This window comes from Salvelinus namaycush, chromosome 41 (assembly GCF_016432855.1).
Source record: "Salvelinus namaycush isolate Seneca chromosome 41, SaNama_1.0, whole genome shotgun sequence".
Lineage (NCBI taxonomy): Eukaryota > Metazoa > Chordata > Actinopteri > Salmoniformes > Salmonidae > Salvelinus > Salvelinus namaycush.
The window spans coordinates 13,223,934-13,241,050 of NC_052347.1; the positions used below are offsets into that span (position 1 = coordinate 13,223,934).

Below are 17,117 nucleotides of genomic sequence, written 5' to 3' on the forward strand. Positions count from 1 at the left end.
ACAGCATATCCCTTCTCTCTCTCACACACACACCGACTCCCCCTCTCACTCCATCAATCCACAGCATGCTAAATAACTCATGAGAACAAGTGGGTTGGAAACAAGCTGGCTCTGAAATTCACACAGGCTTTGATCTCTACCAAGACTACATCAAGGATCTAATTGGATGGATTTCATTTATGCCATTCTGTGAATCCCGTTTGAGGCTTCTTTCCTTCATATATTCTGGATTTGGATCAGAAAAGATCACTCACCCTGTGCTGTTTTCCTTTGAATGTGAAAGTTATATTGCTTGAAAGGGTTTCATGAGATCATTGTTGGGTATTGAGAGTGTATTTCTGACCGGTCAGTTCAAGACAACCTGGTGTGCTGCCAATGGATCAGTGGTGCTGAGACTGTGAATAAGTCCAGAGCAATAGCAAATACCCACTGGGCACAGACGTCAATTCAATGTCTATTCCACGTTGGTTCAACATCATTTCATTGAAATGATGTGGAAACAACGTTGATTCAACCAGTGTGTACCCAATGGGTAGGAGTGTCTTCAGTTTACCTCTCTCCTGTTCTCTCCCTCACTTATTCAATCTACCTTTCTTCCACTATTCTAAACTCAGCGCACGTCCTCTCACTGTCAACTGCGTTCAAATTCGACCATCACCCCTGGTGAGATAAAACCGCGACTTGTCAGTGAAGAGCACTTTTTGCCAGTCCTGTCTGGTCCAGCAACGGTGGGTTTGTGCCCATAGGCGACATTGTTGCCGGTGATGTCTGGTGAGGACCTGCCTTACAACAAGCCTACAAGCCCTCAGTCCAGCCTCTATCAGCCTATTGCGGACAGTCTGAGCACTGATGGAGGGATTGTGCGTTCCTGGAGTAACTCGGGCAGTTGTTGTTGCCATCCTGTACCTGTCCCGCAGGTGTGATGTTCAGATGTACCGATCCTGTGCAGGTGTTGTTACACGTGGTCTGCCACTGTGAGGATGATCAGCTGTCCGTCCTGTCTCCCTGTAGCGCTGTCTTAGGCTTCTCACAGTACGGACATTGCAATTTATTGCCCTGGCCACATCTGCAGTTCTCATGCCTCCTTGCAGCATGCCTAAGGCACGTTCACACAGATGAGCAGGGAACCTGGGCATCTTTCTTCTGCTGTTTTTCAGAGTCAGTAGAAAGGCCTCTTAAGTGTCCTAAGTCATACTAAGTCATATTAAGGTCATACTGTGACCTTAATTGCCTACCGTCTGTAAGCTGTTAGTGTCTTAACGACCATTCTACAGGTGCATGTTCATTAATTTGTTTATGGTTCATTGAACAAGCATGGGAAACAGTTTTTAAACCCTTTACAATGAAGATCTGTGAAGTTATTTGGATTTTTGCGAATTATCTTTGAAAGACAGGGTCCTGAAAAAGGGACGTTTCTTTTTTTCCTGAGTTTATTTTCCCCATCTAAGTGACTATTTTACTCTCTTTTAATCCCTCACTCTTGAATTCTGTCCCGTTATATGCCATTATTTTCATTCAGCCTCACGTGTCCCTCTTACTGTGTTCCCCTATTCTTTCTCTGCTTGTTTTCCCTTAGCGCTCTCCTTCTTATCTCCTTTCCCATCAATACAAGTGGGCTCAGACAGTTTGGCAGGCCACTCAGACACCAGGATCATGTGAAGGGAATGTCTGGGGGATTAGAAACCTCTTCTCTATCTACCTGTGTCTTCTCGCTCTCTTGTTCTCTCTCTCTGCTCCACCTCTCCAGACAGCCAACAGTCACCCTGCCACTCACCTTTCCTAAAAGCCAAACCACAGATGCTCTTCAGTCCTTCAGCAGCACCTGATTTACCACTGAGAGTGGCTATACCGTCTGTGTGTCATGCTGCTAGATCCCAGTCTATAAACTCTGTAATTGTGTGACCTTTGCAGTGACAGAGTGTCTGCCAGAACAGTGACAGATGCAGCATGAATAGACTGGTCCTGGATCTGCCAGCTGGCCCGAGCTGCACAGACTCACCTGCTGATGGGTATGTCTTCAGTCCTCAGCTCCTCTCCACTGTCGGTTAGCACACACCTTTACGGCTTGAACTCTAGCTATCATTCCACACACCTTTACGGCTTGAGCTCTAGCTATCATTCCACACACCTTTACGGCTTGAGCTCTAGCTATCATTCCACACACCTTTACGGCTTGAGCTCTAGCTATCATTCCACACACCTTTACGGCTTGAGCTCTAGCTATCATTCCACACACCTTTTACGGCTTGAGCTCTAGCTATCATTCCACACACCTTTTACGGCTTGAGCTCTAGCTATCGTTCCACACACAACTACTTTGGGTGGGTAGCATGTGTACAGGATGGCATGCACCACTGAGCTTGCTTGATCGGATAGCATGTACCATAGTATGCGTCAGTGACCAGGCTGAGTGACATCAACCATAGATGACAACAGAAGAGGAGTGAAAGGGCATTTTGAGTGAGTGGGCTGATATTTGACGGCATTTTCCTGGAGAGCCTATTTCCTCAGATCTGTGGAAGACTTTGCTGCCTGTCTGACTTTGGAAAATATGAATGTGTAAATATAATACATAGAGCCCAGAGAGAGGTATCCAAAATGAGAATGATTGGTGAATATCCCCTTCCAGATTAGTTTTAGCCCATCATTTCAGGCCAAGTGAACTTTAACAGTAGTTGTGATTTGAACATCTCTGCACTCGCTACCGAGTCAAACGCCTTGGATATGACCCTGAGCAGGGAAGCAATTAAGTCAGCCAGGATGGAGACTGCATTAGCCAATGTGATTACCACTTTACATATGAAAATAACTCCCATCCGTAGAGGTGAACTGCCCGAGCGTCCAGCGGGGTGACTGACAGATTGCTAATGAGGTGAAGACTCAGAGAGGCAGAGACACGGTCGGGTCCAAACCCAACCTTCCTCTTTTCGGATGCCTCTGGGCAGACTCAGCACCAGTGGCCCAGATCTGGATGATACTACCCAGCTAGCACATTTGATTCCTTGGAAGTTGTGGAAAAGTATGTTTTTGGTTTCATGTTGGTTCTGGGAACAAAGCCATATGTTTCTGACCAGTAAAACTGAACGTTTTTTTATATTCTGAGAACGGAAGTGATCATTTCGGCTGTTCTAGGAACATTTATTTTTAAGTTGCTGGGAGGTTCTGAGAATGTTTTACTCTGGTTTCTTAAGTTTCTTCTGGGAGGTTTATTAACGGAAATTAATGGAAATTATAGATTATTTGGAGGTTCATGAATAACTTTCAATAACACAACTATCTTATTTCCTTATGCATTAATAATGCAAACATTTATTTTTTTGACACGGCATCAGTGAAATTCAAACCTATAATCATCTGTCCTCTATCCATGGAATTAGTCCACTGCACCACCAGGATGTAGCTAGAATGCCATATTTTGTTGCATACAAAGCTGTTCCTTTTAGTCATTAAAACAGACCCCATTTCAAAGGGAAACAAGCATTCATTAAGATCAGGTGTGGCCAATTAGTGGGCGAGGCCAACCAACCTGAACACACTTAACAAAATAGAGGATAGAGAGAGTTTTGTTGATGCTGAAAATGTTATTTACAAATATATACATTCCAATCATAGAACGTTCTCTGAACGTTACTAACATTTTATTGAGGTTTTTATGGAACGTTTTCTTAACATTCTTGGAACAATTTGAGAACATGACTTTGGAGTTGGACCAGTTGGAGAATGTTTCTAGAACATTACCAGAATTGAAATGAAATGTAACCATGTTTGAACCTTTAGGAAACGTTCTCTTAAAGTAATGAAATACCAAGAAAATAATATATTTTTGTTAAGTTCCTTAAATGTGCTGAGAATGTTCCAAAGCCAAGCAACTATCCTGCACCATTCCCAAAAAGTTGTTGGGAGGTTGTATGCAAAATAACCATAGGACAAGCATGCTCTCACCAAGCTCTAAGAAACATATGGTTCTCAGAACGTTATATGCTAGCTGAGTATAGTCTAGAGCTGGTTCCCCCCTGTTTAGACTGCTCTCTCTCTCTACCTACCTGCCTGCCATGTGTCTTGCCTCTGGCCCAATTCAAATTGGACTAGCTTCCCTCAGAGAGACAGGGCAGGCTTATCATGCATGCACAGCACTGTCTGTGTGTCTAAGGGAGGTGCAGGAAGGTTTGAGTCAGGAAGTACAGACGTATACAGGGATTGTGTCTGCATGCTCTGGGTCCTGCACTTTTATACATGCAATTAATGTTTTGGTGAGAATCACATTACTGTATACGTTATGTACATATGTGGGTGTGCATGAATATGCAATATCCTAATTTGCATTTTGGGTATTTTTCTACACACTGACTTTTAATGAGCTCTGCCCCCCCCCACAAAATACCAAATTTGGTTCATCAAGACCGGACCGAATCTGAATCAATCATATATTTCACAAGTTTGGACATCAAAGTACAGCACTGTAGAGCTTAGTAGAGGACAGCACAGCACAAAACAGAGTTGAGTTAAGTTTAATTCAGTACATTATAGTGTACTCAACTCTAGTGTTCTCTACTGTGTACCTTACTGAAATCTACTCTATTCTACTCTACTAAATTCTACTCTACTGTGCTGACCTCTACTGTACTGAACTGTAAGCTACTTCTCTTTACTCTGCTGCACTGTACTGAACTATACTCTACTTTACTGTACTGTTACCGATTTGGTAACGGATTTTAGAGTTTGAAGTGGTTAATAATTGCTAAACAAAATTGATATCAGTACAAACACTAACTAATTGATAGATCTACCTTTACTTGTTACTTCTGTGAACGTTCATTATCCCCCCTCATGAGGGAGAGAAATTTGAAAATATCTTAAAGATGTGAGTTTTTGGTAAAGGAATATCAAGGCACAAGGCAACGTTTCTTAAGCATACAGAAGGCAGAAACATGTATTTAAAATGTAATATAAGTGTTGATATTAGTTGGCAGGGGTACATACTCAAACATTATTGTGTTGGATGTATTTCTAATACCTTTTTAAGACTTTTTCTGGTAGATTTTTCCATCTGTTTGACCAGAAATCAAAGGATTTGCTTATTCCAATTTTTTTGCATGGAAAATGGTTGAAAAATGTATATATACCTTATTTTCCAAAAAATATAGACTCTTAGCTTTCATTTGACACACACACACACACACACACACACGCTGTATATATATATATATTTTTTTGCCTTATTTTTCCAGGTAAGTTGACTGAGAACACATTCTCATTTACAGCAACGACCTGTGGAATAGTTACAGGGAAGGGGGGAGGGGGTGAGTGAATGAGCCAATTGGAAGCTGGGGATGATTAGGTCGTCATGATGGTATGAGGGCCAGGACATCGGGGTCAACACGCCTACTCTTGGATAAGTGCCATGGGATCTTTAGTGATCACAGAGAGTCAGGACACCCGTTTAACGGCCCATCCGAAAGACTGAACCCTACACAGGGCAATATCCCCAATCACTGCCCTGGGGGATTGGGATATTTGTTGGGAGGACCAGAGGAAAGAGTGCCGCCTACTGGCCCTCCAACACCACTTCCAGCAGCATCTGGTCACGCAATTAGGGACCGACCAGGACCAACCATGCTTAGCTCCAGAGGCAAGCCAGCATTGGGATGCAGGGTGGTGTGCTGCTGGCATATGAACTTCACATGTTGGTGTTGGGTCTTTTTACATGGAAATTACCAGCAGCAAACCATAGCATTGCATTAATCAAAAGGGAAGGCTGCTGGTAGGGGACATGAGCAAGCAGCTTTAACCCCACTGTCACGCAAAGAAAAGCACCACAGAAACCAGAGAGAGGAGAAGAGAGTGGGAGGCCTGGCCAGCAGTTTAGATAAAGGTGATCCTAGCCTGTGATCTGTCTCTGTGGGGAAGGTGGCCTCCCTCACTTTGAACCATGCCGTTTCATGGCCACTGTATGGGCTAATTCACTGATGGAGAAAACACATCAACTGGTTGACCGGTGGCTGTCCACTCTACTTTATACTGAGCTTACATATTGTTCCTTACCTACAGGGCAGCCAGTACACTATGTTCTGTATCTCTTTTCATTTCTTTTATATTTCGTACTGAAAGCCTTGGATTAATGGTGACATCCGTGCTACAGTATGCTAAAGGTTATGATTATTATTGATTACTATCACCATTATGTATTATCCTGTTACTAGTCACTTTCTACACCTGTTCACATGTACATAACTATCTCAATTGCTCCAGTCCCCCTGCACATTGTAATAATGGTACTGGCACTGACCTGTATATAACTTCCATTCTCCTGTTTTTTTCCTTCTCTTATTTCTTGATCTATATTATTACTGTATTGTTGGAAAGAGCTGCAAGTAAGCATTTCACTGTGCTGTTATACACCTGCTGTATTCTGTGCGTGTGACAATACAACTTTGAAACTGAAGGCTAGAACTATTGTTTTTTAAGGACGGGACACGGACGCATACAAGAAGTCCTGCTACAACCTCGGTCAAGCCATCAACTTCTGAGCTTCTGAGTTGACCTCTATATATTTTTCTTATGCACACTCACATTCCAACACGCATACAAACTCACTCTAACATTTGCTCTCACACACATAATATGCACATACATTTACACTGACTTTACACACGCCCACTCACATGCCAAGAGAATGCTACCTGCCCTAATGCATAGGGCTAACTCTAAAGTTTGGTGGAGGAGGAATAATGGTCTGGGGCTGTTTTTCATGGTTCGGGCTAGGCTCCTCCTACTATTGAAGGGAAATCTTAACGCTACACCATACAATGACATTCTATACGATTCTGTACTTTTAACTTTGTGGAAACAGTTTGGGGAAGGCCCTTTCCTGTTTCAGCATCACAATGCCCCCGTGCACAAAGCGAGGACCATACAGAAATGGTTTGTCGAGATTGGTCTGTGGAAGAACTTGACTGGCCTGCACAGAGCCCTGACCTCAATCCCATTGAACACCTTTGGGATGAACTGGAACGCCGACTGCGGGCCTAATCACCCAACATCAGTATCCGACTTCACTAATGCTCTTGTGGCTGAATGGAAGCAAGTCCACACAGCAATGTTCCAACATCTAGTGGAAAGCCTTCCCAGAAGAGTGGAGACTGTTGTATCAGCAAAGGTGGGACCAACTCCATATTAATGTCCATAATTTTGGAAGGAGATATTTGACGAGCAGGTGTCCACATAATTTTGGTCATGTAGTGTATCTACCTCTATCACTCCAGTATCCCTGCACATTGTAAATATGGTACTGGAACTGACCCTGTATATGGTCTGCTTACTTACTTTATTGTGTTGTTTTTATTTCTTATTTTTATTTCTTGTGTTTTTGTTCTACCTTGTTATTTTTAGTATTACATTGTTATTGATTACTGCATTGTTGGGGTTAGAGCTAGCAAGAAAGGCATTTGACTTGTGCATGTGACATTGAAACTTGAAAAACACAGCAAAAGGACAATACTGGAACAAAATGGAATCCTACTACAACGGCTCCGACGCTCGTCAGATGTGGCAAGGCTTGCAGACTATTACAGATTACAAAGGAAGACCCACCCGTGAGTTGCCCAATGATGCCTCCCTCTCAGACGAGCTAAATGCCTTCTCTGCTCGTTTAGAGGTAAACAACATGAGCCATGCATGAGGGTTCCCACTGTTCCGGGCGACTATGCCATCTAGCGCTCTATGGCTCAGGTGAGTAAGACTTTTAGAAGGGTTAACATTTGCAAGGCCAGGGACCAGACGCAATACCAGGGCATGTGCTCAGAGCATCCACGCCTCCATCCACATCGACAGGGCTGTAGACATATCTTAGTTAACATGGTCCGTACACACCCACACAGTCGTGAAGAGGGCACAACAGCACCGTTTCTCCCTGCAGAGGCTGAAAAGATTTGTCATCGGCCATCAGATCCCCAAGAGGATTTACAGCTGCACCATCGCAAGGCTCTATAGAGAGTGGAGCGGACGGCCCAGTTCATCACTGGGGCCGAGCTCCCTGCCATCCAGGACCTTTATACCAGGCAGTGTCTGAGGAAGGCCCATAAAATTGCAAAAGACTTCAGCCACCCAAGCCATGGACTGTTCTCTCTGCTACCATCTGGCATGCAAGCAGTAGCATAGCATGTTCCGAGACAGCTTCTGTCTCCAAGCAATAAGACTGCTGAACATCCGGACTATCTGCACAGACTCTATGCGCACACTCACACAATAGCTGTGCAGCAACGCTCCCCATCCAACCTGACAGAGCTTGAGAGGATCTGCAGAGAAGAATATGAGAAACTCCCCAAATACAGGTGTGCCAAGCTTGTAGCGTCATACCCAAGAAGGCTCGAGACTGTAATCGCTGCCAAAGTTGCTTCAGCAAAGTACTAAAGGGTCTCTATACTTATGTAGATGTGATATTTCAGTTTGTCTCATTATAAATTTGCAAACAATTCTATAAACCTGTTTTTGCTTTGTCATTATGGGGTATTGTGTGTAGATTGATGAGGGGGAAAAAACAATTGAATCCATTTTAGAATAAGGCTGAACCTTAAAAAAAGTCGAGGGGTCTGAATACTTTCCGAATGCACTGTACAGTGGCAAGAAAAAGCATGTGAACCCTTTGGAAGTACCTTGATTTCTGCATAAATTGGTCAGCAAATTTGATCTGATCTTCATCTAGGTCACAACAATAGACAACCCTAGTGTGCTTAAACTAATAACACACAAATTATTGTATTTTTCTTGACTATATTGAATACATCATTTAAACATTCACAGTGTAGGTTGGAAAAAGTATGTGAACCCCTAGGCTAATGACTTCTCCAAAAGATAATTGGAGTCAGCTAACCTTGAGTCCAATCAATGAGACGAGATTGGAGATGTTGGTTAGAGCTGACTTGCCCTATAAAAAACACTCACAGAATTTGAGTTTGCTATTCACAAGAAGCATTACCTGACGTGAACCATGCCTCAAACAAAGAGACTTCAGAAGACCTAAGATTAAAAATTGTTGACTTGCATAAAGCTGGAAAGGGTTACTGTTAGGAATTTTGTTGATAATATTTAAAACAATTTCTAGATTTAGATAAAGCTACAACTAATTGAACTCTGCACGCCTGGTGAAAAGAGATTTGTGCTGTGGGTTATAAAGTAAACAGAAAGGGTCGTTAAACTATGGTTGAACTGACCCAACTTAGCCCTGAGATGTTTAGATAAGGCTGTGGGTAACTTTTTAGGTCTTCCATTATCTTGAGTTGTCTGCTGAAGTGGTAATAAATTATAGTGAGCCTTCAGGAGGATAGATTATATTGTGTGTCATGTGTGTGCGCTGGGAAGTTGGAATTAACTTTTGAACCTATTTTATATAGGCCAGGACGAGGAGATTTATTCTGTAACCTATGACGTCATATCTTGTATATAAACTGTTGGTTATGGTCAAATGGTAGCGTTCTCCGAGAATAAATACTATTATCTAATTTTAATAAGACTGTATCCTGTCTATTTTATGTTAATAAGTATCTTACAAATTCGTATAAATAGACAGATTGATTTTAATTAATGAGTACATTAGAGGAATTATTTAATTCCACTAACAGTTACAAAAGTATCTCTAAAAGCCTTGATGTTCATCAGTCCACAGTAAGACAAATTCTCTATGATTGGAGAAAGTTCAGCACTGTTGCTACTCTCCCCAGGAGTGGCCGTCCTGCAAAGATGACTGCAAGAGCACAGCCCAGAATGCTCAATGAGGTTAAGAAGAATCCTAGTGTCAGTTAAAGACTTACAGAAATCTCTGGAACATGCTAACATCTCTGTTGACGAGTCTACGATACGTAAAACCCTAAACAAGAATGGTGTTCACGGTGGACACCACGGAAGAAGCCCCTGCTGTCCAAAAAAACATTGCTGCACGTCTGAAGTTTACAAAAGTGCACCTGGATGTTCCACAACACTACTGGAAAAATATTCTGTGGACAGACGAAACTACAGTTGAGTTGTTTGGAAGGAACACAACATCATGTGTGGAGAAGCTCAATGGAAGTTGGGTGATGCAACAGGATAACGACCCAAAACACAGAAGTAAATCAACAACAGAATGGCTTCAACAGAAGAAAATATGCTTTCTGGAGTGGTCCAGTCCTGACCTCAACCCGATTGAGATGCTGTGGCATGACCTCAAGAGAGCAGTTCACACCAGACATCCCAAGAATTTTGCTGAACTGAAACAGTTTTGTGAAGAGGAATGATCCAAAATTCCTCCTGACCGTTGTGCAGGTCTGATCCGCAACTACAGAAAACTTTTGGTTGAGATTATTGCTGCCAAACGAGGGTCAACCAGTTATTAAATCCAAGGGTTCACATACTCTTTCCACCCTGCACTGTGAATGTTTACACGGTATGTTTTTGTGTGTTATTAGTTTAAGCAGACTGTGTTTGTCTATTGTTGTGACCTAAATGAAGATCAGATAAATTTTTAAGACCAATTTATGCAGAAATCCAGGTATTTCCAAAGGGCTCATATACTTTTTCTTGCCACTGTATGAAGTTTCATTCTTGTGTGTTTAATTTCTCATGTGTTTTTATTTTCTGTATTGTTGAGGAAGAGCTTGTAAGCATTTCACTGTGAGGTCTACCTGTTGTATTCAGAGCATGTGACAAATACAATTTGATTTGATAAGACCTGTACAGTAAGCTGAAGGAGAGAGTTAGGTGAGCCAGAACTACTGCATGGCATTTAAATGACCCTTTCTACGTTTGGTTCTTGACCATGACAGTTGAACACTCTCCAGAAAACAACACACTTATAAAATCAGAAAGCCTCTTGAGAGTCAAGATGCTCCAACCTGTGCTGTTGGCTTTCTACAGTCTAATCCTCTTATCTCAAGACCAGCAGAGATGCACTGAGGCTTATGAGATAATAATACATTATAGACCTCTCTGCTGCTTCAGTCCACTTTCACCTCACAAAGTCACAGTTAGACCGCTGCTTAACGCATGGTGGAGTTACACCAGCTGGGGAATGTGAACTGGCTATTACCTGCAGCATTAGAGAAACATCTATGGTCTGTAATAGAGTTATGTCATTGGCAAAGGTAGTGTGAGGGGATGGGGTTTTTCTTTCAGTAAATGCCATGGGATCTTTAGTGACTACAGAGTCAGGACCTCAGATTAACATCTCAATCAAAAGGACGGTTGGGCGAAGGGAGAGCCTCCCGACAGGGCGCAGACGTCAGTCAGTCTAGTTTTGATTTACATTTGGTTGAATTGTCAACTAACATGAATTCAAAGTGAACTCAACAAAAAATATCACCATGTCATTGAATTTAGGTTCAAAGTTAGTTGGAACAGGAAAAGCTCATCGGCTCCCTCACCCCATTCCCATCTCTCTCCTCCTCCTTGCCATCCTTCAGTTCTCACTCCTGTGCCTGTGCTTTTTCAAGCTGAAGTTCAACTTGAGTTCACAGACAGGAAAATTATGATTAGAATGGTCTTAAATGTGTCTCTCCATTAAACTCAGGTGACAATGGAGTATAAGCACCTTCATTAAGCTGGCAAATTCCAATCATCTTCTCTCTACATATCTCATTAAAACTTCTCTTATCTTGGCTAAGAGTGTTCAGCATTTCTGGAGCAGCTATGATGAGACTGTCTTTCACGTCACCTCAGCCATTTTGTGCATGTCAGGCTAGTGTGGTAGAAAAAGTTGGCGGATTAATTCTGGCACTACAAAATGATGTTGTCATTAAATCCCATATCCCCTCACCTAAATCATGTAACAAAAACATAATGTACAATACGCCACACCAATAGTCAACAAAGCACTGTACTGTAGTTGTGATTCAAGTCAGTAGTAGATATATCTACTGGACAAAACATTAAAGGAAGAAAGACCTAATTTGAAAAAGTTTCTCATTGCAGATTGAAATGCACTTCAGAATGAGACGCCTGTTTGAAGTTGGAGCTTGCAGGTTTGCCTGTAGACATCCTCTCTCTCTTCAGGCATGAAGGTAGGTTCATCTTTCTAATTTCTACCATCTCTATTTTCCCCCTGCAGAGTTTGCGAGGCTCTCTGTTACCTCCAGAGAGGAGTGATACACAACCTGGTAATGGCATCTTAATCAGGACAACCACAGGAGGGAGAAGACCGTGGGAGGACCAACAGGAGTTTGGAACTAAAACTTTGTTTAGTCATCAGCACAGATTGTCTGATGTGTTGGTTAATGTCATTCTCTGAAATGATAGAATCAGTCATGTGTTTCAGAGTGTCTTCCATGTGTTTTATGAAAGAGTAATCTACTTGTGGAAGAATCGTAAAATTCACATCAGATGTTGTAGAAATGTCTCCGTCAGTTTCCTTCACTAAATCCATATTGGTGCCTCTATATCAAAATATATGTAAATGAGTACATTATTGGCAGCCTCAACAAGTAAATGATGACGTTCATTTTACACCCAGGTCAGGGAATGGGAAATGCTGATGAGGGCTATTAACCCTGTTGATTGCAAAGGGATAATTGAATGATTGTCTACAGTATATAGGCTTTCTCAACATCTACCTCCAGCTCAATCTCCCTCATGGACCAGCTCCCCTGCAAACTCACTTTACTGGGTCTCATCATGGTATTGGGGTATGGCAACTGTGGAGTATAAGTTTGTGTTTGACGGTTACTTCAGTAAATCATTGGTGTCTACAAGACAAAATCCTGAAGTCGGACAGACCAAGATAGCAAAGAACTGTAGAGCTGCTGGTTGTGGTGAGATGATTGAGAGGTGGGATCTATTGCATCTAGAGCCATGGATAAGCCAACACTACTCTCCGTCCCAACAGAACTCACTCTGAGATCTGCACCATCTAAATGCAGCCTTCCACCCACTCTGGCAACCTACTCACGAATTGTCTGTGGGTATTTAGGCACCACTCCATGAACTAAATGAGTCCAAGCCAACAGTGCCTGCAGAGAAATCACCAACTCTGAAAGAAGTCATTAGAACATTCTCTTCCATTTGGCTTTGTGAAATTGACCAAAAAAGATGGATGACAGCTTTACACTCAATTGCTTTTCTAAATCTACAGACTCATGCATGTCTCAAGACGTAACCTGACTCTTAAACTTGTTTTAGAGGTGAAGAGTTGTACCAGAGAAGAGTTGTACCAGAATGTTTCAATTGTCTTTTTTATTAATCAACACTTGTATGTACAAATATACTAATGTATGAGACATGGAAAATATTACATCTATTAGTGCATCTACTGTACAAATATCCCAACTGCATTATGATCAAAGTATTTCACAGAACATTACATTCCATACAGTATCTGCATGTCACTTGAAGCAATGCAGATATTAGCAACTATAGCATTGCAATACAATTATCAGGGATATCATTTTGAATCCCCTCATTTCTGTGTTCCTCATAACTCCATCCCCCTAACATTCCTGTTGTTGGACCCAATGTAGTCCATAAAGACTATTGTAAAACTTTCACCTTATAGCAGCGTCATCACTTTAGCAGGGTACAGTACAATCATGCATTTCCCTGAGATGCATTATGTCAGCCACACGTCTTGTTTGGCAGCCATTTTGTGGGTTTGGCGACTGGGTATTCTAGTAATTTCAGAATTGCCACACTGAGCACTCAGCACTGAGCCTCCGATCAGAGCAGCAGGTAGGGAGTCTCCTTTGTCTCACTTTAACATGATCCAGTTCCGTGAAGCATTCCACCCTGTGCTATAATGATACCAGCAGTGATCTTTTGTACAGCTGCTCCTCTACCCCATGGCGACCGACCCTACTGGTTCCTCTGTGTCACCCACAGTGACCTCCAGCAGGGCCATCCTCCTCAGTGTCCCTCCCACCTATAGAAAGGGCCCCTGGGATGGCCAAGGCTGAGGGAGGGGTGGCAGGTCATCTTCCCCCAGGTGCTGGTCACAGTCATAAGCAGTCCCTGCACAGCGCCACCTGGCCCTTACGGTAGTCCCTGCAGGGACAGAGGCGGTGGTACTTGGTGTTGGCCCCGGCACAGCTGAACAGCAGAGGGTCTTTCTGGAGGCCACACTCACTATTCTCCACTGAGAAGGCTGGGAAGATGTGGTTGATCTCAGCCTCCACCCCCTCACACTGCACCTCCAGCCTGGGCGGAGACACCAGAGAGACATTTCTTTATATATCATTATTCATATTAAGTCATGTGATTTACATTATAATCAATGTTTAAAAAAAGGCTTCATAAATGGCTATCAATATCATTACACCAAAGCACATTGGGTAGTGCATTAGAGTGAGGGAGGATATTCAGAAGAATTTAAGATGCTCATATTCATTGTTTGTTTCCTCAGTGATCGTGCTGTATAACAGAATCTGATAAATGTTAAATTACAAGATGTAATGTTGTGTAACAGATGGTGGTGAAGGGAGGCAGCAGCAGCAGCTCACCCGCTGAAGGCCTCTTTGATATTGATGAAGCGGTAGAAGGCGGGCTCACAGATCAGGCCTGCGCTCTGGCACGCATCTATACATGACTGGCCCTCCAGGGAGGCCAGCAGCCTCAGGGCGCTAAGCGGGGGCCAGGAGGGGGGAGTGATGTTGGAGGCCCAGGCCAGGGCACTGGAGTTGGGCAGCAGGACAAAGGGGCTGGGGGGGCTGCCTGGCCAACTGCTGGAGGCATTTGCTGAGGGAAATGGAGCTTCGGGTGCACAGAATTCCTGCCGAGTACAATACAACAGAATAACTACACAATCTGGCTATTCAGCATTACATTCATCAGTCAATTCTACTGTAGCCTACATTCAGCATTGAAGCAGCAGGTAGCCTAGTGGTTAGAGTGTTGAGCCAGTAACCAAAAGGTCGTAACCAAAATACCCAAGCCGACAAGGTGAAAAATCTGTCGGTGCACAAGTAAAATAATAGTGAAGACATTAAAACCAGGAAATAACACATATGGAATCATGCAGTAAACAAATCAAAATATATTTTATATTTGAGATTCTTCAAAGTAGCCACCCTTTGCCTTGACAGCTTCGAACACTATTGGCATTCTCTCAACCAGCTCATGAGGTAGTCACCTGGAATACATTTCAATTAACAGGTGTGCCTTGTTAATTTATGGAATTTCTTTCCTTCTTAATGCGTTTGAGTCAATCAGTTGTGTTGTGACAAGGTAGGAGTGGTATACAAAAGATAGCCCTATTTGGTAAAGGACCAAGTCCATATTATGGCAAGAACAGCTCAAATAAGCAAAGAGAAACGACAGTCCATTATTACTTTAAGACATGAAGGTCAGTCAATACGTAAAATTAATAACTTTTAAAGTTTCTTCAAGTGCAGTCGCAAAAAACATAAAGCGCTATGATAAAACTGGCTCTCATGAGGACTGCCACAGGAAAGGAAGACCCAGAGTTACCTCTGCTGCAGAGGATAAGTTCCTTAGAGTTAACTGCACCTCAGATTGCAGCCCAAATAAATGCTTCAGCGTTCAAGTAACAGACACATCAACATCAACTGTTCAGAGGAGACTGCGTGAATCAGGCCATTGTCGAATTGCTGCAAAGAAACGACTACCAAAGGACACCAATAAGAAAAAGCGGCTTGCTTTGGCCAAGAAACACGAGCAATGGACATTAGACTGGTGCAAATCTGGCCTTTGGTCTGATGAGTCCAAATTTGCGATTTTTGTTTCCAGCCACCATGTCTTTGTGAGGCACAGAGTAGGTGAACGGATGATCTCTGCATGTTTGGTTCCCACCGTGAAGCATGGAGGAGGAGGTGTGATGGTGCTTTGCTGGTGACACTGTCTGTGATTTATTTTGAATTCAAGGCACACTTAACCTGCATGGCTACCATAGCATTCTGCAGCGATATGCCATCCCATCTGGTTTGCGTTGAGGGGGACTATCATTTGTTTTTCAACAGGACAATGACCCAAGACACCTCCAGGCGGTGTAAGGGCTGTTTGACTAAGGTGAGTGATGGAGTGCTGCGTCAGATGACCTGGCTTCCACAATCACCCAACCTCAACCCAATTGGGATGAGTTGGACAACAAAGTGAAAGAAAAGTAGCCAACAAGTTCTCAGCTTATGTGAGAACTCCTTCAAGACTGTTGGAAAAGCATTCCAGGTGAACTTGGTTGAGAGAATGCCAAGAGTATGCAAAGCTGTCATCAAGAATCTAAAATCTAAAATCTATTTGATTTGATTAACACTTTTTGGTTTACTACGTGATTCCATATATGTTATTTCATTATTTTCTACATTGTAAAAACTAAGAAAAACCCATGAATGAGTAGGTGTGTCAGAACTTTGACTGGTACTGTATATATACACACATACCGGTATACATCATTTTGATAGCAGGACACTGTAAAGTCCATTATCCCTCTGAAGAGTATGAATCCTAAGCAACCTGCCAACACATAGTTTGAAGAACAACATAGCTACTGTAGTAGGTCGAAGCTGTGTGCTGGAAACCCTAGGTAGGGCATGGGTGAAATAGGCAATGTGGTGCTCATGGGAATTTCCTTTATTTTTTCAGCATCAGACCAATGCCTATTCTCAATTAAAACCTTGTTTTTAAATTCCAAGGTTTTTACACTGGAAGGTGATTATGCAACATTATTATACAACATAATTAAGCAATAAGGCCCGGGGGGGTGTGGTACATGGCCAATATACAGTGGGGCAAAAAAGTATTTAGTCAGCCACCAATTGTGCAAGTTCTCCCACTTAAAAATAATTTTCATCATAGGTACACTTCAACCATGACAGACAAAATGAGAAAAAATTATCCAGAAAATCACATTGTAGGATTTTTTATGAATTTATTTGCAAATAAGTATTTGGTCACCTACAAACAAGCAAGATTTCTGGCTCTCACAGACCTGTAACTTCTTCTTTAAGAGGCTCCTCTGTCCTCCACTCGTTACCTGTATTAATGGCACCTGTTTGAACTTGTTATCAGTATAAAAGACACCTGTCCACAACCTCAAACAGTCACACTCCAAACTCCACTATGGCCAAGACCAAAGAGCTGTCAAAGGACACCAGAAACAAAATTGTAGACCTGCACCAGGCTGGGAAGACTGAATCTGCAATAGGTAA

The 17,117-nt window shown here is 42.5% G+C and overlaps 1 protein-coding gene across 1 annotated transcript in view; it reads right to left on the reverse strand.

The window, feature by feature from the left end:
* Positions 1 to 13,189: 13,189 nt before the first annotated feature.
* Positions 13,190 to 17,117, reverse strand: part of LOC120034526 (alpha-1,6-mannosylglycoprotein 6-beta-N-acetylglucosaminyltransferase B-like) — a 90,220-nt gene continuing 86,292 nt past the window's right edge. The window contains exons 17-18 of the mRNA XM_038981118.1: positions 14,457 to 14,725; positions 13,190 to 14,154 (exon numbers count right to left, since the gene is read on the reverse strand). Coding sequence (XP_038837046.1) covers positions 13,956 to 14,154; positions 14,457 to 14,725 — 468 coding nt within the window. The 3' untranslated portion in view covers positions 13,190 to 13,955. The remainder of the gene's footprint in view (positions 14,155 to 14,456; positions 14,726 to 17,117) is intronic.